The sequence below is a fragment of the Carassius carassius genome, chromosome 10 (assembly GCF_963082965.1).
Source record: "Carassius carassius chromosome 10, fCarCar2.1, whole genome shotgun sequence".
Classification (NCBI taxonomy): Eukaryota; Metazoa; Chordata; class Actinopteri; order Cypriniformes; family Cyprinidae; genus Carassius; species Carassius carassius.
Window position 1 is genome coordinate 2,891,134 of NC_081764.1, and position 24,600 is coordinate 2,915,733.

The window sequence follows — 24,600 nt, forward strand, 5'->3', positions numbered from 1 at the left end:
AACATAGCCTACAATTAAAATTATTTGTAAAGTCCCTGTAACCAATTAATATTCAAATAAAACGATGACAAATCGCTATAAAATATAGGTTCCTCGAATACTAAAAAATTTAAAATAAATATGTTATTACCTCACTAAATTTAGTATTTATAATGAAGTTGATATAAAAAATTATAAACAATTTAAAACAATTTAAAAAAGTAAACATAAAAATCTCCTTTTTTATATGTTTTATAATCTTTTGAATAGTTTAAATTTTTACCTTTGCAGGTTATTTAGTATTTAAATTTAAGTAGTGACATATTTCTTTAGATTATTATGGCAACCTATAACATGTAATATATTAATAAAATATTCAATAAAATATTAAAATATAACAGTAATAATTAGTATTGTAAAATATGCAAATGCATAAACAATTTGAAAAAGTATTTTTATTAAGATCAACACATACATACAAATAAATTCTATAAATCGAATACACATTTTATAACTCTAATATTGTATTAATAAAATGTCACACACTACATGTGCTATTTACTGCTACACAGACAATCGCTGCAGAATAAAGGATATACTGCTGAAGTGATTTACATTATCTTGGGCTTTTGCTGTCTGTTCATGACACTAATACCTGAGATGAATATTTCAGAAGTTATGAGGACTTGAATGTATAAAATACATTCAATATTTTTGAAGGAACATTAACATGGGCTATAATTTAGATTACACTTTTGCTCAATATATGCATCTTATAACTCAATAGTTCATGGGGTGTATAATTAACATTTTTTAGGGACCCTGAAAGAACAAATCTGAATCCTTGAGAAATATATCTTATTGTCACTGTTGTGATTCACAGCTATATAATTAAAATAAATAATTTTTAAATAATCCAAAAGCACTTGGATGTGGAGAACATTGAGCTGATAGCTGTAATGCAAACAGTCCTTTAAGGAAATGTTGTAAGAAGGTGGTTTGTGTATGTTATGTTATTATTGATAATATTAATACATTTCAATGTTCTTTTTTAAGGATTTAATTTTATTTATTTACATTTTGGTACCTTGAGTCAACACTTGATGGCGTACTGAAGCAAAACCACCTGAGAAGCACTTCTATCAAAATGTATTTTAGGGAAATATTTAAATTGATGCATTATTTCTTTCTTCACAATTAAGTTTTTATCCTTACATCTCTTTTGAACCATTTAAGACAAAGTGCCACAAAGTGCTGTGCCAAATTCATTGTCTATTAGGAATTAGTACAATAAGCTGGAATGTCTTCTAATACAATACACCAGCTAAGACGTCTGTTTTCTGCCAATCAGTTTCATATTGCAATTTGTACCCGCAAGGTTGGAGTAATTGATGGCTTCAAAATTTAACAATGCTCCCATAAATTTCTATAGTGACAAACAATCACAAACAAACACAGACATATACATCCAAATACAAACCTTTGCTATTATGCTCAAAGCTGATTCCTGGGAATTCTAGTGGAAAACATCACATTATAAGCTGCTGTTAAAGGAACAGTTCATTCAAAAATGAAAATGTGCTGAAAATGTACTCTTCCTCGATGTAGGTGAGTTTGTTTCTTCATCTGAACAGATCTGGAGAAATTTTGCATTTCATCACTTGCTCACTTGCAGTGAATGGGTGCCATCAGAATGAGAGTCCAAACAGCTGATAAAAACAACGCAATAATCCAAAAATGATCCACACCACTCCAGTACATCAATTAACATCTTGTGAAGCAAAAAGATGAATGTTTGATTCAAACGTCACTTCTAATCAAAATCCACCAACATATTTGTTTAGATCTGTTTTATACAGTTTTTGCTTGTAAACGGTGCTTGCTCTGTGCATATTTCTCTCCCGATTCAGATGAGATAACTTTTTCACTTGAGCAAATATGAAAAAAAGTTTGCATTTACACTTATGCATTTGGCAGACACTTTTATCCAAAGCGACTTACAGTGCATTCTGTCTATGAATTATTATTATTTATTTTTTTTATGAGTATTTTAAAAACGTATTAAGTATGGTTTGTTTCTTAGAAGCATACATCTTTTCTCTAAACATTAACTGATGTACTGGAGTGGAGTGGATTGCTTGTAATGTTTTTATCAGCTGTATGGACTCTCATTCTGACGGCACCCTTTCACTGCAGAGGATCCACTGGTGAGCCACTGATGTAATGATACATTTCACCAAATACGCTCTGATTAAGAGAAAAAACCATCTACATCTTGAATGGCCCGAGTGCGAGTAAGCATCCAGCAAATTTAGATTTTTGGGTGAACTATTTATTTAAACTAAATCTATGTGCTCCCTCAACATCTGGCCTGGGTACCTTATTACAAAATATAAGAACCTGCCTTGAAACAAATATTCACTGATGGCTGCACATTATTATTCACTAACAAAAATCTAGATAAACTGTTAACAGCTATATACAAAATGAATGCATTCTATTAGAACTATTAAGCCCATGATGTTACACATTAAATTATAACTTGACCTAAATCTAGTCTACAATATGGACACAAAAATGACTAAACAGAACTACAGACAAAGCGTAAGTAGAAAAGCACCTCAGTCCAATAGATATATAATAAAAGTAACAGGAAACACATGACATTTGTATGCAATGTGATTCTGGTTTCTACAGTATATTTGATCTAGTGACATAAAACCCATGTATTATGCAGAATATTACATCTATTACTGTCCTTTTGTGGTTGTAGAAAGATTCCATGTTATTCACAGGTTGGAGAGAATCGGGTGGTTTCTTCGTTTGGTTGGGAATGAGGTATTTATGTTACTGCTCCTCTTCGTCATCTTCCTCAGCGTCCTCAGATGAGTCCTGAGGCTTTACCTTTTCCTATTTGGAACGAAATCAAACATTTGGGGATGAAATGGTTGGAAGCAAAGCTTCTCTTTTGAATGCTATATTCGGCATTTACATTGCCATTTTAAATAGGTTTAGCAAGATAGTTTGACCTTTAAATTTGCACGTCAATTCTGTGCAACTTGAAATGAAATATAACATTTAAAGAGACAGTTCTGTCAAACTGTAAAAATACACTACCGGCTTTCAGCAAATTGGAATGCTTTAATGACTAATAATACTGAAAATTCAGCTTTGCATCACAGGAATAAATTACATTTGAATACATATTAAAATATAAATCTATTGTTTTGAACTGTAATAATATTTCACAATGTTACTGTTTTTACTGTATTTGTAATCAAATAAATGCAGCCTTGGTGAACACATATAGGCTACTTTTTTCAAAAACATTTATTTATTTCATTTTAAAAACTTTTGGCCAGAAGTGTACAATTACTGAACATTTACTCGCATGCATTTATAATTTTCTTTCTTCCATGTATTTTATGCACAAAACTTGATGCTGCAAAAATGCATGTTAAATTCATTTCAAACAGGACCCTGTGCTTTTAATGCATTGGCCAAGCATTCACATCTGCATACTAGCAGGAAGTATGGATTTTTGGCAATAGTCAATATATGCTGCAAAAACAATAATATACATATAATAGCTTCACAATAAATAAATAAACAGAAAGAAAACATGCAACAACTTTTAAAATAAGCAGTGTTCCACAGAACACTAACTATTATTTTAATATTTACCCCTTTCTTCGGTTTTCCCTTCAGTTTGCTGCCAGGAGCCGAGGATTTCTATTGAACAGAAAATGAAATTAACAAACAATTATTCATGTGTTAAATAATCAGTCACTTAGTTTTATGCATGAGTCCCTCCCATGCTAAACTATTGGATAAATCCAAGGGCACTTCTGTTTTTTCAAAGCATTTTAACAGGCCAATGTGGCAATGAATGGCATGTACACCAGTAGAGGGAGCCTGTTTCTGCACGTGACAGCAGATGGAGGGGGCATTGAGTTCATTGTGGACTCGAGGCAGGAGCTGACAGTGCATTGCTCAGGGCTAAGTGGCTAACAGCGGGTCACCTGCATTTGGTTGGTGAGCTGTCAACGAAAATCCTGCATACACTATTCATAATTAGTAATGCATATATATCTATGTGTATTTGCAAACCTGAGACAGCTGGGTTGTACAACTGCAATAGAGAGAAAAATAGTGTCTATATTTAAATCTATGCAACCGGTTATGCCATAATCACACAAGGGGACTAATTATTCATAGTGTAAGTTAATTAAAAAAAGAAGGCTTACTCTCTTGGATGGGCCTTTGTTTTTGCTGCCCTTCGGCCGTCCTCTTGGTCTTTTTGCAGTTGGCGACCCATTCGATTCCTGGAAGAAAACATGTTTATTAAGAAGTTGTCTTAATACAACATTGTAATGTTACTAAAACTGGGGTTATAGGGTATTTATATAACAAAAACACCATCTATGCTGTTATTGCATCATTGAAAAAATAATAAAAAGCCCCATGCATTAGTATTTTCTTTTCGAAAGTAAACATGTTTACTTGATCACTATAATAATTGTTCACTAACTCTAATTTTCACTAATTTTATACCTTTGGATGTTTCCTTGGTCTTCCTCGTCCCCTTTTCTCCACTCCATCCTTGTCTTTACGGGAGACGGTTTGTTTCTCTGAATCGCTCATGTTTCTTGACTGTTTAAATAGAAATTAAATTAATTAAACAGCTGATTTTATATCCAAAAGAGATGCTATTTGAATTCATTGCTTAACTGATTACTAACTAATATGACTTAGAAGTTTACTAGTTGCACTGAATGCATTAGCTGGTAATAAACTGATTGTCCAATTGTATAAAAAGTCTAAATATGCATGAATGCAATGTTTAAGTTTAAAAGGAAGATATACCGTGATCATTTTATGCACACAGCTTTGAGGTTCCCTGGGACATTAAAAAAAAATCCACATTCAGTCTCATAAAGTTTATTAACTGCATTCATGTCTGTAACCCTTCTGGATACTTTGGTAAATAACTGGTGTTGATGCAAAGGCGAGGCGCTCAGTAGGCTAGGTTATGCAACGATAAATCTATATGGAAGCCATATAGCGCGCGCTGCACTTTTGAGACGGACGTGTAAATGAGCGCTCGTACAACCAAATAAAATAGAACGAAACCTTTACTTACATGCACTTACAGGAAAATAATGTTGTGGTGCGCGCTGTTCTGCTCGGTGGCCCCACCTCCAGCACGATCTCTGCTGATTGAATTAGAGCGCAACGGACCGTCTACCAATAAACCACGGTCTAATTCCGAGCTAAACAGACACCAGTCTGCGTGTGGGAAAGAGCGGAATTAACTCAGTCGCTTCCGATCGTGTCTAGGGAGACGAGGAATAGATGCGATTAAATCGAGTTCCTGTCAGTGGAATAAAAGGCCAATGGAAAAGCGGGATGAGCCGCAGGTTGATGGAGGAGAGGCGGATCTCACGCGCCATATACTGCATATAATGTCTGTGACACATTACTGGCGCCAAGGACAAAATCAACTTCAAGAAAGAGAGAGAGAGAGAGAGAGAGAGAGAGAGAGAATACAATAAATAAATAAATATTCAAGCTTCTTTAAATAATATAATAAAATATAATATGCTATACACAATAAATAATATATAAATAAATATTGAAATTATCTAGATGATAGATAGATAGATAGATAGATAGATAGATAGATAGATAGATAGATAGATAGATAGATAGATAGATAGATAGATAGATAGATATTTCATGATTCCATGCAAATTAGGCTACTTATACCAACCAAGTATAATCAAAAAGAATAAAAGCACAAAATGAATAATAACCAATAACTTGTACTTTTAATATAAAGAATAAACTATATAACTCGTCAAGCTTATTTAAAAATATAATATGATATACAAATGGTTTCACAATAAATAAATAATGAAATAATATACATATGCCTAGATAGATAGAGAGAGAGAGAGAGAGAAAGAGAGAGAAATAGAGATAGATAGATAGATAGATAGATAGATAGATAGATAGATAGATAGATAGATAGATAGATAGATGAAAATAAAATCAAACAAATTACTTTTAAAATAAATAAAAACAAAAAGCCTAAACTACACAAAATAAATAAGTCGTCAAGCTTATAATATAATATAATGTAAATTAATATGTACAATTAGCTTCACAATAAAAATAAATATTAATAACATAGATTGTCGTCGAACTTCTTTAAATAATATATTACTTAAAAATATAATACAATAAATAAATAATAAAATAAAGGGCAAAATTAATCAAATAAAAACTTAAAGCTTCTTTAAATATCTAATATAAAATCTGATATAATACAAATTATAATTTTTATATTATTACATTTTATTAAAAAAGAAAAAAAAAAGAAAAAGTAAAAATAAAAATAAAAAAGAAATAAAAAAGAAAGAAAGAATATGTGACTGCAGCAAGGGGTTCTAATTTGTCGGTTCGTTTCCGTGACTGGGCGCGTAAATGTGACGTTGTGAAACTACGTCATTGTGCTTGAAGACAGCAGACTGGAAAAACCAAAACAATGAGATTTACATTATCTGTATGTATGCGTTCCACATGATCTTTTATTTGAATGTATTCTTGAATTAAACCTAACCGAACCGATGAACTGAAACGCGTGATAGTCGTGTTTTGTTGCGTGTTGAACGGCTGTGAATGGCTCGTGTCTTGTTTAACTTACCTTGCAAACAACTCAATAACATTCAGCCTTATTAGTGCTAGTCAGTAACACTTGTAGACAAAAACACGTGCATTCGTACCGCAAACGTATTGGATTTCAAAGACTTGTAAAGTAGTGGTTAGTTGTGAGAATAGGGTTGGTTAAAGCTAGACTGCTAACTAACTGGGATTACATTGTAACCAGCGGATCTGTGTTTAGAGACGGTTGAGAAAGATGGTGTATTTACTAAAATGGTGAAATACTTTGTTAAATATGTGTATGTATGATTGTGCAAAATGTTTGAATGTTCCTACCTGTTACAAATAACCTTTCTGTTTTCCTTTAAATTATGCAGATTCGTTTTTTATCATTATTATTGATATGTTTATTTATTTATTTTAGCCCCCAAAAGGAAAACTACACATGTCAGTTGGTATGTTGCATTTCCTATGAAATTTACCATCCACCAAAGCCAGTTTTTACTCTCATCTAGTGCTTAATGAGTGTTCATTTTGGACCTTGCCTCCAGGTATTACAGACTATAAAAAGACCTGACCACAGTTTCTTGCTCAGAGTTCAGAGAGCTAGTTCAGCCACAGCAGTGCTTTGAAGCCACACCACAAGCCACACGTGCCCAGATGTTGCTTTTAAGGCAGAAGTGTGTAACATGCTCTGTGTTTTTCAGGACTGAACCGATGTGATCTGCTGCCCGCTCCGCCTCCTCTACAGTAATGCGTTTTCAGTAAAAATGGGAGGCAGCGGATCCAAACCCAAAGGAGTCTGGCCTTTTAGCAGCTCAGGAGCCGGAGGAGAAGCTCCTGGTGAGGTCAATGAACAGTGTTTAGCACGACTACGAGGCTCCAAGAACGCAATACCGTTTGTCTTTACAAGGAGAAGGTAAAAAAAAAAAAAACTGATCATCCAGGTCAAGCACTTGTAAGATCTGAAAGCTATGCAGTTGGAGGTTTGTACAATGTGAAGTCATTTACATGTCAGAAACACGTCACTTTTCACCTTGAAACCATGAAAAAGTAATAAGAAGCTATATTTTGTTTATAGAAAGACACATTGAACTCAAATCTAACTGTCACCATTCACTACCAATAAGAACAATTGTATTTACCAAAACAAGAAAAGTAGTAATTTGCAGGAAAATGTGCTCAATTTTAAATATGCAACTATCAATATTTAATTTAATAAAGATTAATGAAATAAAATAATAAATAAAGACTTCACATTTTGTGCACATTTCAAATTATTTTTGGGGTGAAGTGAGACGTGCATGTGTTTTTGTGATATTCATCCAGATGCCGTTTGTTGTTACAGTTCCTTGTATTTCGATGAAGATGGAGATCTGGCTCATGAATTTTATGAGGAGACTGTGGTGACCAAGAACGGCAGAAAGAAAGCTAAACTGAAGAAGATCCAGAAAAACCTTATACCTCAGGTGAGAGATACTGATCCAATCAGTTACATAGACAGATTTAGTACAAATCAACAGGATCAGCTCAAGACATCATGTCAAATTTAAATAAAATAATTACAAATTATGATGATTAAACTCTAAAATCAATCTAAAAGCTGACGTTAGATTTGATTTATTCAATGGCTTGTAATTTTTTACTTTACATCACAGCCTGGAAAACCTATGATTTGCTACTTGATATTTGTCAAATTTATAATTTATTATTAAATATTTTGGTCTGTTTTTCCATAATAGAAAGACACCGCATTTTTTAAAATGTGTATATGCTTAAAAAAAAACATATAACATAACCTAAAAAACTATTTACTACAAGCCAATTTATAATAATATTTTTTTATTTAATGTATTATTTATTTATTGGTCTCTTATTTAAACATTTATTTAACCTTTATTCATTCATTTATGGTTAAACATTTATTCATTTATTTATTTTTCTATTTATTTATTTGTTTGTTTGATATTTGATCCTGGTCTCCTATCTCAGCACATCTTTCTTGTTTGTTTGTTCATGGTGTCTTATGTAAACATTTCACTTACCTTAAATCATATAATCTAGTTCTATAGTTCTTTTTTTATATATTAACTTTTTTTTTTTTTTATTTCTACAGGGAATCATTAAGTTGGATCACCCTCGAATCCACGTTGACTTCCCTGTCATCCTGTGTGAAATATAACACAATCACTCAAGACTTCCTTTCACTGTCGGTGTTCTTCTGAAAGGATGCCGTAGCTCTCTGTTACGACAGCAAGGGAATTCTGCCCTTCACATGGCTTCGACCAAAAACACGAATCATATTTTCTGATTTGCGTATAGACAGTAGACATATGACGTCTTGTCTTCTGTGATGTACAGTAAGGATGCATGTGTAGTGAGAGTGTGTAAGCATGGAGCCTAAAGCAATGCAGGGATTGTACAGAAATCACTTGTGTTTGTTGATGTCGATCAACTGCAGTCTGTGTTTAATGTCATATTGTATTTTATAATATTCTGTTGTATCAAAGTCTGATTCTGTTTTTTCACATCTGCACTTTTTTCTCATTTATTGTACAGTAAATTATGAGTTGATATACTTGAATAAAAGGTTTAGTAGATTAGTAATTATGTAACTCGATGTAAATGAAATTACAGTCATAGTCCAAAAAGTGAAACAAAATATTCAGTGAGAAAAAGACTAAAAGTGCTAAAAAGAAAAATTGGAGAATGAGGATGTTTATTAAATTATTTATAATTTGTCGGCACCATATCAGTTATTAGTCGATATTAGAATAATTTAATACATCTGTATAAGCTGATACTGGATATTTAATTGTGGATATTTAACACTGTTAAATACAATGTTTAGCAAATTTCTAAATAAATATATATTTTTCAAACAGTACATTATAATGTTGTGACCAGTGAAAGTGAAGTTGATCATATTTTTTATTATATTTTATTTGTATATTTTCTGTTTCTACTTTCATTTTAGTTGAAGTTGTGTTTTTGTCATTTTTATTTGTGTCTTTAATGTATATATAGTAAACTAACTTGCACTAAACAAAATGAGAAATCTTGAAGCTGAAATAAGCTTTTTTATTATTATTATTTATTTATTTTCAAGTAAACTTTTTTGTGTGTGTGGTTTTAGTTGCTACCCTGACAATACACAGGTTTTTAGCATTTATTTTTATTTAAAATTAAATTATGGACTTTCATAATAATTATTATTCATTTTTATTCATTATTAATTCATTTATAGTATAGAATCTATTTATTGGTTTTTGTCCTTGAGATTAAAATAATTATCGTAATTTCACTATTGGGTCAACAAAATGTAATTGTACTCCAATAGAAACTGATTTTTAAAATATTTAATAAATTGTTCAAAAAAAATTATTCATCACTTCTTCAGGACACTTTTTCTCTTTGTCTTGAATTGAAAACGCAGTTCTTCTTCCATAATTTGTTTATTTTGGCTGTCGCTTCTGTAGGTTTCCTGGCAACTGAGATCTGGGTGTGGAACATGGTGAAATGTCAGAAGTTAAGCTGTTTTCAATACTTCCTCTCTTTCACTGCAGTTCACCGCCGGAAGGCTTTAACTCCTGTATGGTGGCTTGATCTCCATCGACATGCGATAGACGTACTGTCAGAGTCGGCCAGGTCCTCAAAGCTATGTTTCATCTGTCACGATGTAAATGACTTCACTAGGAATGTTTGTCCCACCCACATGAATGAAATACAGGAAGCTCTGACAGGATGGCATGTCTGCACACAATCACTGACACTGATAAGAGAGAATAAATGCTTGGAGGGTTTATGAGAGAATGCTTGATGAGACATGTGAAGGTTACAGGGCCCTCAGGGCTTGTGCATGTGTGAAAGTACTGTTAAAGGAACAGATCACCCCAAAAATTACAATGCTGTTATCGTCAACTCACCCTGATTGTGTGCATATTTAAAAATATTAGCAAATAGTTCAAAATGATTACAACTAGAATTAGACATAAAATTTCCTTTTTTATGTTTATGTGTTAATTATATAAGAGACATGTTTGACATCCTTGGTGCATGATAGAGCTATTCCTCAGTTTTTGCCTGTTATTTGAAGATCTTGCCTAAGAATTTTCAACAAATAAAGCTTCCGGTTGACCTTTGGCCTTTACTATGGTGTCTTATAGGAGTAGAGATGGAGTGATAAAGCAGGGGAACACCTCTGATCTGTCTCTGATCTCTCCTAGCACTCAAGGATGTGAGTTTGCCAGTTTTAGGAGGCAGTCGTGATGGGTGTGTGTGTGTCCAGTTCCTCTCATATTGTTAAAGCTTCCTGGCACTGCCTAGTTGGAAGAAATGGTGATGTAAAACCCCAAGATTGGGGACAAAAGGAAAAGGCGAGAGGAAGGAAGTGGACCTCTCTTTTACATGAACACACACATAGACTGACAGAGGCGACACAGGAGTCAGCAGAATATGCCGAAACGGCAGAACCGGATCTCTGCAGGTCATTGTCAGAAAGGAACCACTTGAAAGGCACCTGATGCTCCTCTGATTTCATATCCATTATGAGCATCCTGAAATGTCAGAATAGTTTCAATGTATCCATATTATTATTACATATTACATTATTATTACATACATATTATTGCTTAAACAGTTTCATAGACCAAAGCTAATACCTAATATGACTAAATATTTAAATTTCATTTAACCTTACATTCATATTACAGTTATATGATGGAAGAGGAACTGAAATAAAAATAAATAAATGTAAAAATATATCTTATATATATATATAAATATATATATATATATATATATAAGTTTTAAGAATCAAATCATTGGCAAAAATAGATTGTAGAATTAGCATGTTACCACCATGTTACCACTTTCTTTCTTTTTTTTTGATTATTTTTGTAGTTGTTTTGCAGTTTTGTTAATATATTGTATAATGTTTAATATTTAGATTTGAATAAAAAACGTGCATGTATAATAATTTTTGGACCCGCAGTGAACACGTTATACTCATTTGCATAAGGAAGACACGCCCCCAGTGATCTGGTAATAAAACCACGCCCTCTGCACCGAATCAATGAAACTTATGAAAGCGGCGCTTTGAAGTTGTTTCTCTGCCGCTAAAATAAAAGCGTCTCAGATTAAGAATGTGAGATGATCGACAGATCAGACATCACTCCGCCTGTCCTCCAGTCTTTATGAAAGGCGGAAAACTCAATAGGAGACGTGGTAACAGCAATGATTTACATCGCAACGACAGGATGGAGTTATTTATCTGGAAATGACTGTTTTTAATGTCAGAGGTAAGTTGTTTCCATAAAAAAGTTGTTTTGGTGCTCTGTGAATGATGTGAACAGGCTGATTTTGGAATATAATTGTTTTAAACACTTTTTACGCTCACATTGGTGAATGTACCATGGGACTACCACGATGCTCTTTGAAGTAGTATGTAAATACCGTTGTACATGAATTTCAGTATCATGGTGCTACATTTTTTTATTGCTTGATCTTTAATTCTCAGATACGTTATATTTAAACATCATAATACAGTTCCGTAGAACATTTAAAAAAATAGACATAAATTTCAACAAAGTAAGAATATGGAGTTTTACGATTTATGTGGATAGCGTGGATCAGAAAATTAGATACGGAAAATATGTTGAGTTATTGAGATTTCTGACTTTTGATTGCAAATTAAAAATCTTGAGTGTAGCTTGACAAATCTGAGCATTGATACTTATCTGAAAAACATCTGGAGACTTGAGCAAAACTTTTCATTTGCTCTTCATTTAATTCCAGTTTTTCTGTCCTTGGGTCAGTAAGATCAATGTCTAATAAAGTCATTAGAATGAGGTCATTCTGCCTTAAGCTGGAATACCATCATGTGTCTTTCTATGAATTGTATGATTGTGTAAAAGTGTTCCTTGAAACAATGTTACATAAAAGTAGCAATTAACATTTCCTTCAAAACAGATTATCAGCTCTCCCTGCAAATATTTATTTGCATAATAAAATAATATTATGTATTATTATAATTAAATATTCACTTATATTAAATATTTATTGAATTTAATAATATTTAAATATAATATTAGTTCAATAATTGGGAAATAACTGTAACACTGGGATATTTGTAATTATATAATAATAACCAAATATATTATTTCAAATAAAAACTCCCCTCCAAGTCAAAATATCTTTGATGTATTAATATCAAAGGTGAGATATTTTATTAAAATGTTATTTTGTTTTGCTGATTGTTGCACTATGAAGAATGTCAACTGGATGATGTTGGTTTTTACGCATTGTAAACACTTTTACACTAAAAAAATGTTCAATTGGTTCCAAACGTTCCATTCCACCAACTTTATTTAAAATAGTAGCTCACCTTCAAGTAATAAAATGATTGATTTATTTTTGTGGGAATGATGCTTATTTTTTATATCAAAGATGAGTTATTTTCTCCAAGTGCTTCATATTATTATTAATTTAAACCTGAAGAATTTACTCTGTTAAACTGTCAAATTTACATTTGCTTCAGTTTTCAGTGAAGTTATTATGTTCCCTTCATGAAAGATTTGTGCCACATTGTTTCCTTTTTGAATAAACACTGATACCAGAATGATATCAGGTATCATAATTATGATCATAATGCATTATAATGAATTATGTGGCTTTTTGTTCCAGCAGAAGTGAATGCCTGTGTTGTGAGTGACTGAAGTCATGGCTTACTGGATCCAGTTTCGTTGGAGAATCTGGTTGTTGGTTCCACTGGCTCTGGATCATCTCGCTCTTGCTGATGATCTAAAGCCCACCAGATGGCCTCTTTACCCTCAGAAGCCTGTGGTTCTGGTCTGGAACGCCCCAACAGAAGACTGCAGTCCTCGGCACAAGGTCCACTTCCAGCTCAATCAATTTCAGATCGTGGCCTCTCCGAATGAAGGCTTTACCAAGCAGAACCTCACAATATTCTACAAAGAGCGCCTGGGCCTTTATCCGCACTTTCATGAAGGTGTGGCCGTCAATGGTGGACTACCACAGATCGCCAGCCTCTCGCACCACAGAGAGACGATGCCGGAGGGGATTGCGAAGTACATTCGTGACCCATCGGCGCGAGGCCTGGCCGTGATCGACTGGGAGGAATGGCATCCAATTTGGAAACGGAATTGGGATGCCAAAGACATTTACAAGAACCAGTCGCGGCGCTTAGTGGGCCAGAAAAACCCGGGCTGGACTTCAACCCAGATTTACAAAGTAGCTCAGCAGGAGTTCGAGATGTCCAGCCGTAAATTCATGCTAGAGACGTTGCGGCTAGCCAAAAGCTTGCGTCCCAACCAGCTTTGGGGCTTCTACCTCTTTCCTGACTGCTACAACCACGACTACCGCAACAGTCTGGAGAACTACACGGGACGCTGCCCAGATGCGGAGGTGGCCAGGAACGACCAGCTGAAGTGGCTGTGGACTGAAAGCACAGCCCTGTTTCCATCCGTATATATGAGCTCTGTGTTGCGTTCGACATCCTCCGGTCGCCAGTTTGTCCGAAACCGGATGAAGGAGGGAATGAGATTGGCATCGGTGGGAGAGGGATTGGCACGTCCTGTTTTTGTCTACAGCCGCCCTACTTATGCCAATGAGCTGGAACTGCTGACAGAGGTGAGTTTGTAAAAAATTAGCTTGATTTGCAGTGACAAAAAAAAAATTCAGCCTATTGGCTATTACTTTGCCAATACTATGTGTAGGATGGAATTGTATTTTTTTTATTACTCTTTAAAGAGCTTTAGGCTATGGCCTTCAACAATCTGAATCAATTCACAAATAAACAATTTTTTAAATTTATAAATACGTTTATTTAACTAAATGTATTCCTTTTACAATTATTATTATTAATTTAAAACCTAAAATATTTACATTTAGTATTTAAATGTATTTAACTGTAGGCGGTTCTATTTTTGTTCTAAAACTTTGTAAAAGTTTATGGGAACTATATTTTAACACAGTTTTTGGATAGTTTCTGTGAAAGTACATTTAAAACTATCCAAAGACACAGATTCTACATGGATTTACAGCAAAGGCTTGTCTGAGTGTTGTGGATGGAAAAGGTTGCTAACGTAGCAGAGATCTTAAAGCTTTAATGCCCGGCAAAAAAAAAAAAAAACATATTTAAAACAAGATATATTCATGAAGATTTTAAGGTTATAGGACTTAAAGGTGAACTGCATACTGTCCCAGATATAACTATATATGATTCATCCAGAAATGTGATCCTGCAGTGCATTCATAACATTACTCAACCATCCTGACGATGGGCTCTGCAATTTTAGTGAAGATTAAAGCGAGTGTATTGTGTGTATGGTCTTTGGGTGGTTAATCACAGAACTTTTCCTGCATAACCATCATATCTGCTCTTTGTCTCTGTTTGTGTGTGTGTGCAGGAGACCAGGAAGGGTGCTGGTCACACTTTCAGTGCCACCACCCACCACACCACACCAGCTGATTTCCTACTTTATTTCCACTGTTTAAGTTGTAACAAAACTGTCCCCATTCAATATTTGTTTGTGACCTTAACACATAGCTTTCAAAATGAGATAAATTAACGCTTATTTGTAAAAAAAAAAAAAAAAAAATGAGGACCCAGTCACTGATTCCTTTATTTGTGTCTGTTCAGATGGATTTGGTGTCCACCATTGGAGAAAGTGTGGCTCTGGGTGCAGCTGGTGTCATTCTCTGGGGTGATGCTGCTTATGCCGGCAGCAATGTAAGCACTCACACACCACATTATATCTAATTTCAATCAGAAATAGTGCTTGTTAATAGGTTTCTATTGATGCTAGTGTTTATAATAATAATGATTTTGCTAATGGTGCTTCTATTGATCACGTTAACCCTATAAAGCCTACTGTATCATATATGACACATTATCATATTTGATGCACTAAAACTTTTCTGAATAACCTGATTTTCACAATCTACTACATTCATCTGATTGATAGATTATACTTTTGGTAGCAAGTTTTTAGTTTAATTGTACAAATGTCCACTTTTAGTTCATGATTCATGTGTCTGTTTGCTGTTAAATCTTGACTGATTTTTAGAGACTAAATGTAAGAATGACTTTTATCTTTTTGGTAATATTTCAAGATGAACATTTACTGGACTGAAGCATCTTAGCGATTCAATACATCATTTTGTATAAAAATCATGTTCAAATGTAAGTGATCATCAGGCATTTGATGAAAGTTTACTTGTTCATCTCTTTATCATTGTATTGCACTGCAATATATGTTTTAAAACCACAGAGCTTAGATCATAAAACTAAGCATTTAAGTATCATCTTACTTAGACATATTTCTGGGAGATATTAAGTGACAGCTTATATTTACACGCATTTTATGTAAGTATCTGCTATACTGTTATATCAATCTCAACAAGTAACTTTACAAGCTATCAAAACTTCATCTTAGTTTTTGACCCTATAAATAAGGTCAGAAAAAAAATTCTATTTATAACAACAACAAAAATTTCATGTCAGACACTTTAAAAACACCTGAACACCTTAGCAGCTACATAGTAAGATACTAAAGTGCCTACAACACCCTAACAAATGCATAGTGACACACTAAAATGGCTACAAAATCTTTGTGGTACAGCATTGCGTCAGCAACACGTTAGGTAAAAATTGATAGCCTGAATGCACTGTAAGTCGCTTTGGATAAAAGCGTCTGCTAAATGCATAAATTTATAGCAACACACTAAAGTGCCTACAACACCCGAACAACTGCATAATAACACACTAAAATGGCTACAACATCTTAGCAATGCTCTGGAAACCACCCACAACACCCTAGGAACTTCATCACAACACACTAATATGTACACAACACCCAAGAAACTGCATAGTGACACACTAAAATGCCTGCAATATGTAAGCAATGCCCTGGCAACCACCTAAAACAGTTTTTACTTGATGTAATTTCCTCTCTTTATCTGTTTATCTTTCATTCAGGACACTTGTTCCAATTTAAACCAGTACTTGCAGGGTCCACTGGGCCGTTACCTCCTCAATGTTTCCACAGCAGCTGAGCAGTGCAGTCGCTTCGTGTGCAGCTCCCACGGCCGCTGTCTGCGCAGACACCCGGACACAGACACGTATCTCCATCTTGACCCACAGACACACACGATAGAAGGCCAGGGGAGCGATGTGCGCGTGAAGGGAGATGTGAGTGTGGAAGAGCAGCAGCGGATGAGCGAAGACTTCCAGTGCCAGTGCTTTAGTGGGTATCAGGGTGAGAGATGTAACCTCAAGGACCCGCTTCAGCAGCGAGGAGACGGACATGCACTGAAAGCATTATGGATGTACCTTCTCACTCCATTGCTGCTGCATTTACTGACCTGAGCACAAGCCATAAAGACTCAAAAACTCATTTTCTCGCTTATGAAACGTTTGGCCGGTCAGTGCGCTCCAAATGCTGTTGTGAAAAGGTCCTTCGCTTTCATGAAGTCATGTGATTGACCTTGAAATTGAAATTTATATGTACAAACACAGGAAACTCCCGAGTTCCTTGGAGTTTAAATAAGCACTTTTGTTTGTTGTCACACGTTACTCTCACAACATTTGAACCAGATGTAGGATATTGTGCAACTGGGAAATCTAATGAAAATGTATGACTAACTGATGAGTGGATTCATTCAGTAGAAGTCTTGACTCGAGTCACTGTTAAAACAATTTGAATAGGTGGACATTTGGTTTTAAGTGGCTTTGGTTTAAGTGTAGATTTGAGATGACACAATAAAGAATGTGTGTATTTAAAACTACAATTTAGGCTGCAAGCATCAAATGTAGTTAAGCAAATAAACATGTATGATTTGAATATGTGGAATTAGATAAATATCAGGTTCAAGTTCACTTTATTTATACCCATAGGTAAATAAGGTATTCAGTGTTCTCACATCTTCCATATTTTACAGACACCAAAAACATTAACATATATGATAAAAGTGCTTTAAGGTTCCCAGCATCACAAAAATCTATAAAAAATAAAAATAAAAAAAGTTCCTAAGACCTATCCTTATACAACTGAGTGATTAATGTTTTTATCAGCCCTCAGACTCATTCTGACGGTACCCATTTACTGCAGTGGATCCACTGGCGAGCAAGTGATGAAATATTCAATTTCTCCAAGTCTGTTCTGGTGAAGAAACTAACTGATTTACTTCTTTGATAGCCTGAGGGAAAGCACATTTTCAGGAAATGTTCATATTTAGGTGAACAATTTTTTTAAGATGAGACTACTAGTGCTTGAAATGTGGATGCATGTCCTGTAATGCTGGCTGACCTGAGTTTGAATCTGGCTTGTGTCATTTCCTGATCAAAACCCCGTTTCCCATCTTTTCCTGTTTCTATAAAGGCACCCCCCCACCACCACCAAAAAAGAAGATCCCATTAAAGAACTGGCAGTTATTTATACCCTGTTATTTAAAAGTATTTTGTAACTTTGGACTATATCTTCTATTTATTTTGACTGTTTCTTGGACCCATATAACTGTTGCCAAATCAGCATATATTTGAATGCACATTTTTTGCTTGGTTCAGCATCTCTGTCAGTATTATAACAGTGATTGTTATGGTTATGAGAGTAATGTGACAGTACTTGTATTCATGCGAAAAAGGCACTGGACTGTGAGAGAAGCCTTTAAATTGCCATAATTGTAACATTATTGGGAATTAGATTTTCTGAAATTGTGATGCACAAAGAAATCATTTTATATGTAATCAAAATGATTTCTGTGTTTGATTAAATTTTTTTTTACTCATAACCTTGTGTGTTCATTTTAAAAAGTTTTCCTTTCTTTTCACATTTCTTGCCTCAAATTTATTTTGTCCAGTAACCATTCAGTGTTTCTCATTTAGTGCAAGTTTTTCTGAGGAAATAAGAACTAACTAAATGGAGGAAACGTATGAGACTACAAACCTTGAATCTGCTCAGCAAACGGACCAGCCCAAATTACAGGGTTTACAAACCAAGAAGTTATATTTGTTGCTTTGGACTCTGTGAGCTTTTACTCCAAATAGACTCGAAGCAATGTGACACATGGTGTGTTTGTTAATCTTTAACCACTCTATAAATGACTTCAGTTGCTTTGCATGCAGGTTCAGTGTTTTATGGTGTTATCCACAAATCTAATTTTCAGTTCCTCGTTTGTTAATTTTAGTCTTTGCATGTATAAAGGATGTTTTCTATCTATGAAGAGATTTTAAAACTGCTTCCTTGTTTTTCGAGAATTAAAGTCATGATCTTGAAATGTTGTTACCCACATGACCATAAATGACAAGACATGGAAAGAAAAGATTTCTTTAAAACAATGACATTTAGAACAGTTAAAAAATAGTAATGGTATAAGAACATAATAATAAAATAAATACCATGACACTAAATTATTACCATATTGATGTGGCATCGTATTTACAATGATATTTCATTCGATACTCATTCATGAGTTTGAAAAGCAAGCATTTTGTTGAATCAGTTAAAATTGAATAATGTTGAATAATGTCATTGTTCATATCATAATGTTCTACCTGAAATATGCATATGTAAGAAACGTGATAAATAATATAAAAAAAAGATATATTAAACTCCACGTACGTTCTTGCGTCCTGTGAGTACGTCCTTACGCTCCTCTTAGACTCCGCCCCCTCTTTCCATTGGTTAGACAGGAGACGTTGTTCTGCTTCTGCTTTAACAGGAGAGGGTCACGAGTGAAGTTGAAACATTTTATTTCGTGAGTGATTCGAAAAGATTTACTGGTCAAGTAAGTACGATTTATGTTCAGATTATATGAACGCTTGTGTTTCATCACGTAAACGGCGTGAGTTGTCTACATTCTCGGTCTCTGTCGGTTTTCTTGCATAAAGTCACAGTTCCTCTTTTTAGCCCATCCGAAAAGTAAAAAACAAAATGTATTTCACGATAATTCTTTTAATAATAATAAACATCTAAACTTTTCATGTCAGATCTTGACAGTGTAATGAGTCTATTTAACTGCAAGTTTTGTGTAAAATTACCATGGTGTCCAACACTAACATAAAAGTACTATGGTAATACCAAGGTGGTGGTTTTTCTTTTTTTTTTTTTTTTGCATTTCATGTTGCTGTGGTACACTGCCCTTACAAAAAGAACTGATCGTAATACTATGTTACTTTGAAATATGCATTGGTACAACAATTAATGTAAAGAGATGGATATAAAGTGTACTTTTTGTTTCTCTTCTGTTTTTATTAGGATACTTTGTATCACAATATTACATTTGCTGTATAATAGTATCAACGCATGTATCATGACATTAATATGATACTCTAAGGATATTATGAAAATGGCATTATGATAGTGTCCAAAACACCATGGTATTACAATGGTAACATGCCCAATATGTTAGTAATGTTAAATAATAATGTTAACAATTTTTATTTTTGTAAGTTTTACATTAACATTTACATAAAAGTAAGTAATTGCATAGTTACCATCTCATCTCTGCCTGCTTCTGAGATGAGTTTTCACACACACACTTAATGTTGTGTTTCCTGAAGTAGATGACTATTATGGATAATGAGTTGTTCAGGATAAAGTATACCTTTGTTCAAAAAAATTGCCTTTCATCATTGAAATTACCTTTTGAAATTAGACTGTAGCTCCTTGGCTTCATTTCCATTTAAATTGGCTCGGCTCATGTGACATCAGACGTGGAGCTGGATGCTAAACACTCTGCGTTCTCATCATTGCAGGTCCAACGTGTCACCTTTTCCAGGGATGGACAGGCTTGGATGTGGGACGTGGTCTCTGGTGGTGTTTGCCATCTGTTTTGTTTCTGTTCTCGGCCGTCCATCCTCCCTTCTCACCCATCTCCCGTTTTTTTCTGTATGGAACGCGCCAACGGAGCGCTGCATGTCTCGATTTGGGGTCAAACTGGACTTGAGCGTCTTCGACATCGTGCTCAACAGCAACCAGTCCTTCATGGGCGACAACATCACTATCTTCTACTCGGATAAGTTAGGTGAGTATCCTTACTATGGTAGAGATCATGAACCAGTGTATGGAGGTGTTCCTCAAAATGCCAGCCTGAAACAGCACCTCCGGAAGGCTGAGGGCGACTTGATGACTGACATCCCAGATCTGGGATTTCACGGGCTTGCTGTCATTGACTGGGAAAAGTGGAGGCCGCTGTGGGAACGGAACTGGGACGCTAAGGAAATCTACTGGAATGGCTCCAGGGCTTTAGTGAAAGCCAAACATCCTACTTGGAAACCGAAGCAGATCGAAGATGAAGCTGTGAAGGAATTTGAGAACGCTTCGCGGGCCTTTATGGAGGAGACGTTAAAACTGGGCCGTAGAGAGCGTCCTGGAGGGCTGTGGGGGTTCTATGGCTTCCCCTGCTGCTATAATTATCAGTACAAGAAGAACGAGACATACACCGGTGAATGTCCTGCTCTGGAGATGAAGAGGAATGATAAACTGACCTGGCTTTGGAACATCAGCTCAGCTCTGTACCCTGATATCTATCTGGATCTCGGGCTCCGGGGCCGCGGTCAGGATATCTTGCTGTACAGCCGGCATCGCATCCTGGAGGCCGTGAGGGTGAGGGAACTGACCACCCATCGGCCTCCATCTGTCTTCCCCTACGCCAGGATCGCCTACACTTACTCCATGGAGTTTCTCTCACAGGTCAGCACAAAGGCCTGTTCGCTTTGTTCTCTTTAGTTCTCTCCAAGGTTACTGTCATAGTTAACTACATCTGAAACTGAAATTAAAACCATTAAAAAACATTGTTGTTCCTTAAAATAAAATAAAAAGTAACTTTTAATTTTAATTAGTTTCCATGGCAACATTTCTCACTTTAATTTAGTTTAAATGAACCAAAATAACTAAAACTGAAATTTTTTTTTTAATATATATATATATATATATATATATATATATATATATACAGAAATACTAAATATGAAAAAAAAAATACAACATATTATATGAAATATAAGAAAACATATATATATTATGGTCATGTTATGGTCATGTTTATTTATTATGATCTGACTGGCAATGAAAAAGGCCCGTTTATATAAAGAATGATAACTATATCTATATTGGCACCCAAACAATACCATTCTGTATCAGAAGCACATTTACATTTAGTCATTTAGCAGATGCTTTTATCCGAAGCGACTTACAAATGAGGACATTGGAAGCAATCAAAAACAACAAAAGAGCAATGATGTACAAGTGCTATAACAAGTCTCAGTTAGCTTAAACGCTGTACACATAGAAAGGGCTTTTAAATAATATAATAAATAAAAAGAAAGAAAACAGATAGAATAGAAAAAGAATAGAGCAAGCTAGTGATAGAGGTTCTTTTTTTGCTTTTGTTAATTGTATAATAAATGAAAAGCAAACAGAATACAAAAAGATTAGAAAGCTAATTCAATTTTTTTTTTAAAGAATAGAATTAGAATAGAGAGTGCTAAAGTTTAGTTTGGTCACATGCTGCTTTAAATGCTTACGCTTTTTAAACTCTGGATTGTGATTGGCTGTCAATGTTTTTATTGTTCATCAGCTGGAAAAAAAACATGTTCTAAGAGAGATTCCAAAACTATATTTATGAATCAAAATTAAAGGGTAAAAATATATAATTGAATAAAAATGGTCCATGTGCCACTTGTGTGTGTTTTCAGGAGGACTTGGTGCACACCATCGGTGAGAGCATGGCTCTCGGAGCTGCTGGTGTCGTGCTGTGGGGAGATGGAAACTACTCCCAAACGAAGGTTGGAGCGCTGTAGATTATTACACAAATACAATCATACACCTCTGATCATTTAGATTATTTAATTTTAAATACAATTTACATTCAATTACTATTTAGTCAAGCTTAATAATTATAACACAACAAGCAAACAAAATGCTTTTTTTAAAAACAGCTTTAGTTGGACTATAGCATGTTACATCATAGGAAGTCGATTTCCCAAAAATACATGAGCTTATGTGCATGCTTCAAATTAGTGCTTGATATGAATTAAAGAATGTTACGATAATTATAATTTGTATAATTATTCATTCCATTGTCTAGTAATAATACATTTTTGAAACAATTTCAATATCTAAATATTTAACAGATACAAATAAATTAGCAAAAAGTTTTGTAAAAATTATGAATTATAAATTCTACTGATAATAATAAATGTCTCTTGTAACACTGCAAACCATGCAGCTTTTCTGTTTAACTGAAGTTAGATTTTTTTTTTTCTGGTGATATTTATGTACTATTATAATATTTATTCATTTTGTGAATTAGCTTTTATTTTTAACTAAAATTTCTGTTTTGCTTCTTTCAGTTTTAATAATCTTAGTAGTCCAACTTAAACAATTATTTCAATGAAACATATCTTTTTCAAGTACAGTAAAAGAATACGTGCTTGTGCACCCACTTTCATGTGTTCACATGAGCATGAGTTGGTGGAATGATCTACAGTAGATGTTTCCCTATGAGTCATTTTTTAGATCTGAGAACCGCTTGTCATTGCATAATGCACTCCAGCTCTCTACCAACCATTAATATACAATTAAATTATAAATGACATGAAATTAGAATTTAAATATAAATAAATGATTATTTGTATTAAACTAGTGCAATAATGAAAAAGAGTGAACAACTCTTTATCGTTTATATAATATTAACTTCCAACCTCTCCTCTCCTCTTTGCAGGATGCCTGTCTAGCGGTTCAGGAGTACCTTGATGACACGCTCGGCCACTACATTGTGAACGTGACAGAGGCTGCGTTTCTGTGCAGCAAGACCGTGTGCTCGTCCAGGGGCCGTTGTATTAGGAGAGACCCGAGCAGCACAGCCTACCTGCATCTGGACCCAGCCGAATGGTCCATCGTTCCCAGAGCTAAGCTGCCCGGGACTGTTACTGGGGGTCCGTCTTATGTAGCTCACAGGAGGTTCAGGACGGTTGAAGGAGAAACAAGTGGATTCGCGGCCAGCTTTAGGTGCCAGTGTTTCCCGGGCTGGGAAGGAGAACAGTGTCAGAAACCCGTACCTGTAGAGCCTTCTACATGACAGAAATGACTAGAAGACTGAAGCGGTTAAAGCTCAGGTTGGGTTAACAAATACAAGGAACAACACATTACCATTGTGGACTTGACATTACATGGTGACTGTGCCTTTAACAAACGTGCTTGAAGTCATTTTAGATAAAGCATGTGCTAAATGACCATGTGCTCCATGCTTGCTAGTTAAACTTTATCAAATATGATGATTTTGTAAAAATCAAGATGCAGTTTAATTTTGAGTGTTTGTTTACATCAAGCACATGTAAACCCTGAGAATGCAAACTAATGTTGATTTTATTGATATTAATTAAACGTATCCATAAACAGCATCAAAAATCAAATCACTGAAATCTCATTGAATATATGGAATAAACTATTTTGGCAAATCGTCTTAAAAGGTCTACATTTTTTTTTTCATTATAATTGCATTTTTATATAATTGCTTGCCTAAAAATGTCTGATATACAAACAGTTATGCATGCATGGTTCAGAATTATTTAGTTTACTGTAAAACATAGAAAAGATTTTGAGGCAGAAACAATAATGTGAAAATCAGGTTGTATTGCCACAATAGAGCCGCTTTGTTGCCTTCCACACTATGCATGCATCTTTCAGATCAGCTGTATCTGACACTACCATTGTAGTGCAAATTGACTAGATTAATAAATGCATGCAAAATCACAGTTTGGTATGCAAAAATATTACAGTTTAGCATCCAAATATCATAACAACTGGTTAGATTTTGAATGTAAAACTTTCTAACAATGTAAATCAAAAGGTCAAAATGAAGTTAAAGGAAATCAAGCTGATAAAATCAAAATTAAGTTTTTTGGCTTTTTTACACGACTTAGATTTGAGC

At 34.4% G+C, this 24,600-nt stretch overlaps 4 protein-coding genes across 8 annotated transcripts; 3 read left to right on the forward strand and 1 right to left on the reverse strand.

The window, feature by feature from the left end:
* Positions 1-419: 419 nt before the first annotated feature.
* Positions 420-5,513, reverse strand: LOC132151534 (high mobility group protein HMG-I/HMG-Y-like). Of its 3 annotated transcripts, none has more exons than XM_059559710.1 (5): positions 5,119-5,513; positions 4,534-4,627; positions 4,227-4,304; positions 3,664-3,711; positions 420-2,889 (listed from the first exon to the last, which is right to left on the reverse strand). In XM_059559710.1, exons 2-5 carry the CDS (start codon positions 4,621-4,623, stop codon positions 2,827-2,829), a joined length of 279 nt encoding a protein of 92 aa, XP_059415693.1. In that variant the 5' UTR covers positions 4,624-4,627; positions 5,119-5,513; the 3' UTR covers positions 420-2,826. The 3 variants fall into 3 exon arrangements, with proteins under 3 accessions (XP_059415693.1, XP_059415692.1, XP_059415691.1); XM_059559709.1 differs by having other exon boundaries at positions 4,534-4,632; positions 5,133-5,511; XM_059559708.1 differs by having other exon boundaries at positions 4,534-4,632; positions 5,123-5,506.
* Positions 3,940-9,526, forward strand: LOC132151532 (tumor suppressor candidate 2-like). Of its 2 annotated transcripts, none has more exons than XM_059559706.1 (4): positions 3,940-4,014; positions 7,353-7,564; positions 7,994-8,114; positions 8,762-9,526. In XM_059559706.1, exons 2-4 carry the CDS (start codon positions 7,416-7,418, stop codon positions 8,825-8,827), a joined length of 336 nt encoding a protein of 111 aa, XP_059415689.1. In that variant the 5' UTR covers positions 3,940-4,014; positions 7,353-7,415; the 3' UTR covers positions 8,828-9,526. The 2 variants fall into 2 exon arrangements, with proteins under 2 accessions (XP_059415689.1, XP_059415690.1); XM_059559707.1 differs by lacking the exon at positions 3,940-4,014 and adding an exon at positions 6,444-6,547.
* A 2,331-nt stretch (positions 9,527-11,857) lies between these two features.
* LOC132151219 (hyaluronidase-2-like) lies at positions 11,858-17,546 on the forward strand. Of its 2 annotated transcripts, none has more exons than XM_059559328.1 (4): positions 11,858-11,945; positions 13,330-14,295; positions 15,308-15,397; positions 16,646-17,546. In XM_059559328.1, the coding sequence occupies exons 2-4, from the start codon at positions 13,366-13,368 to the stop codon at positions 17,033-17,035; spliced, it is 1,410 nt and encodes a 469-aa protein (XP_059415311.1). In that variant the 5' UTR covers positions 11,858-11,945; positions 13,330-13,365; the 3' UTR covers positions 17,036-17,546. The 2 variants fall into 2 exon arrangements, with proteins under 2 accessions (XP_059415311.1, XP_059415310.1); XM_059559327.1 differs by having other exon boundaries at positions 13,333-14,295.
* Positions 17,547-19,321: 1,775 nt separating this feature from the next.
* On the forward strand, positions 19,322-24,128 carry hyal1 (hyaluronidase 1). Its single transcript, XM_059559712.1, has 4 exons — positions 19,322-19,452; positions 20,423-21,359; positions 22,364-22,453; positions 23,392-24,128. Exons 2-4 carry the CDS (start codon positions 20,448-20,450, stop codon positions 23,746-23,748), a joined length of 1,359 nt encoding a protein of 452 aa, XP_059415695.1. The 5' UTR covers positions 19,322-19,452; positions 20,423-20,447; the 3' UTR covers positions 23,749-24,128.
* The last annotated feature ends 472 nt before the right edge of the window (positions 24,129-24,600 follow it).

Excerpts from the sequence above, each read along its gene's own strand:
- LOC132151534 (XM_059559710.1), bottom strand. The coding sequence starts at position 4,623 with ATGAGCGATTCAGAGAAACAAACCGTCTCCCGTAAAGACAAGGATGGA. Across the intron at positions 3,712-4,226 it reads ACAAAGGCCCATCCAAGAGA|AAATCCTCGGCTCCTGGCAG; the intron begins GTAAGCCTTCTT and ends TCTGTTCAATAG. Across the intron at positions 2,890-3,663 it reads AGGGAAAACCGAAGAAAGGG|GAAAAGGTAAAGCCTCAGGA; the intron begins GTAAATATTAAA and ends CGTTCCAAATAG.
- LOC132151532 (XM_059559706.1), top strand. The coding sequence starts at position 7,416 with ATGGGAGGCAGCGGATCCAAACCCAAAGGAGTCTGGCCTTTTAGCAGC. Across the intron at positions 7,565-7,993 it reads TTTGTCTTTACAAGGAGAAG|TTCCTTGTATTTCGATGAAG; the intron begins GTAAAAAAAAAA and ends TTGTTGTTACAG. Across the intron at positions 8,115-8,761 it reads AGAAAAACCTTATACCTCAG|GGAATCATTAAGTTGGATCA; the intron begins GTGAGAGATACT and ends TTATTTCTACAG.
- LOC132151219 (XM_059559328.1), top strand. The coding sequence starts at position 13,366 with ATGGCTTACTGGATCCAGTTTCGTTGGAGAATCTGGTTGTTGGTTCCA. Across the intron at positions 14,296-15,307 it reads AGCTGGAACTGCTGACAGAG|ATGGATTTGGTGTCCACCAT; the intron begins GTGAGTTTGTAA and ends GTGTCTGTTCAG. Across the intron at positions 15,398-16,645 it reads CTGCTTATGCCGGCAGCAAT|GACACTTGTTCCAATTTAAA; the intron begins GTAAGCACTCAC and ends TCTTTCATTCAG.
- hyal1 (XM_059559712.1), top strand. The coding sequence starts at position 20,448 with ATGGACAGGCTTGGATGTGGGACGTGGTCTCTGGTGGTGTTTGCCATC. Across the intron at positions 21,360-22,363 it reads CCATGGAGTTTCTCTCACAG|GAGGACTTGGTGCACACCAT; the intron begins GTCAGCACAAAG and ends GTGTGTTTTCAG. Across the intron at positions 22,454-23,391 it reads GAAACTACTCCCAAACGAAG|GATGCCTGTCTAGCGGTTCA; the intron begins GTTGGAGCGCTG and ends TCCTCTTTGCAG.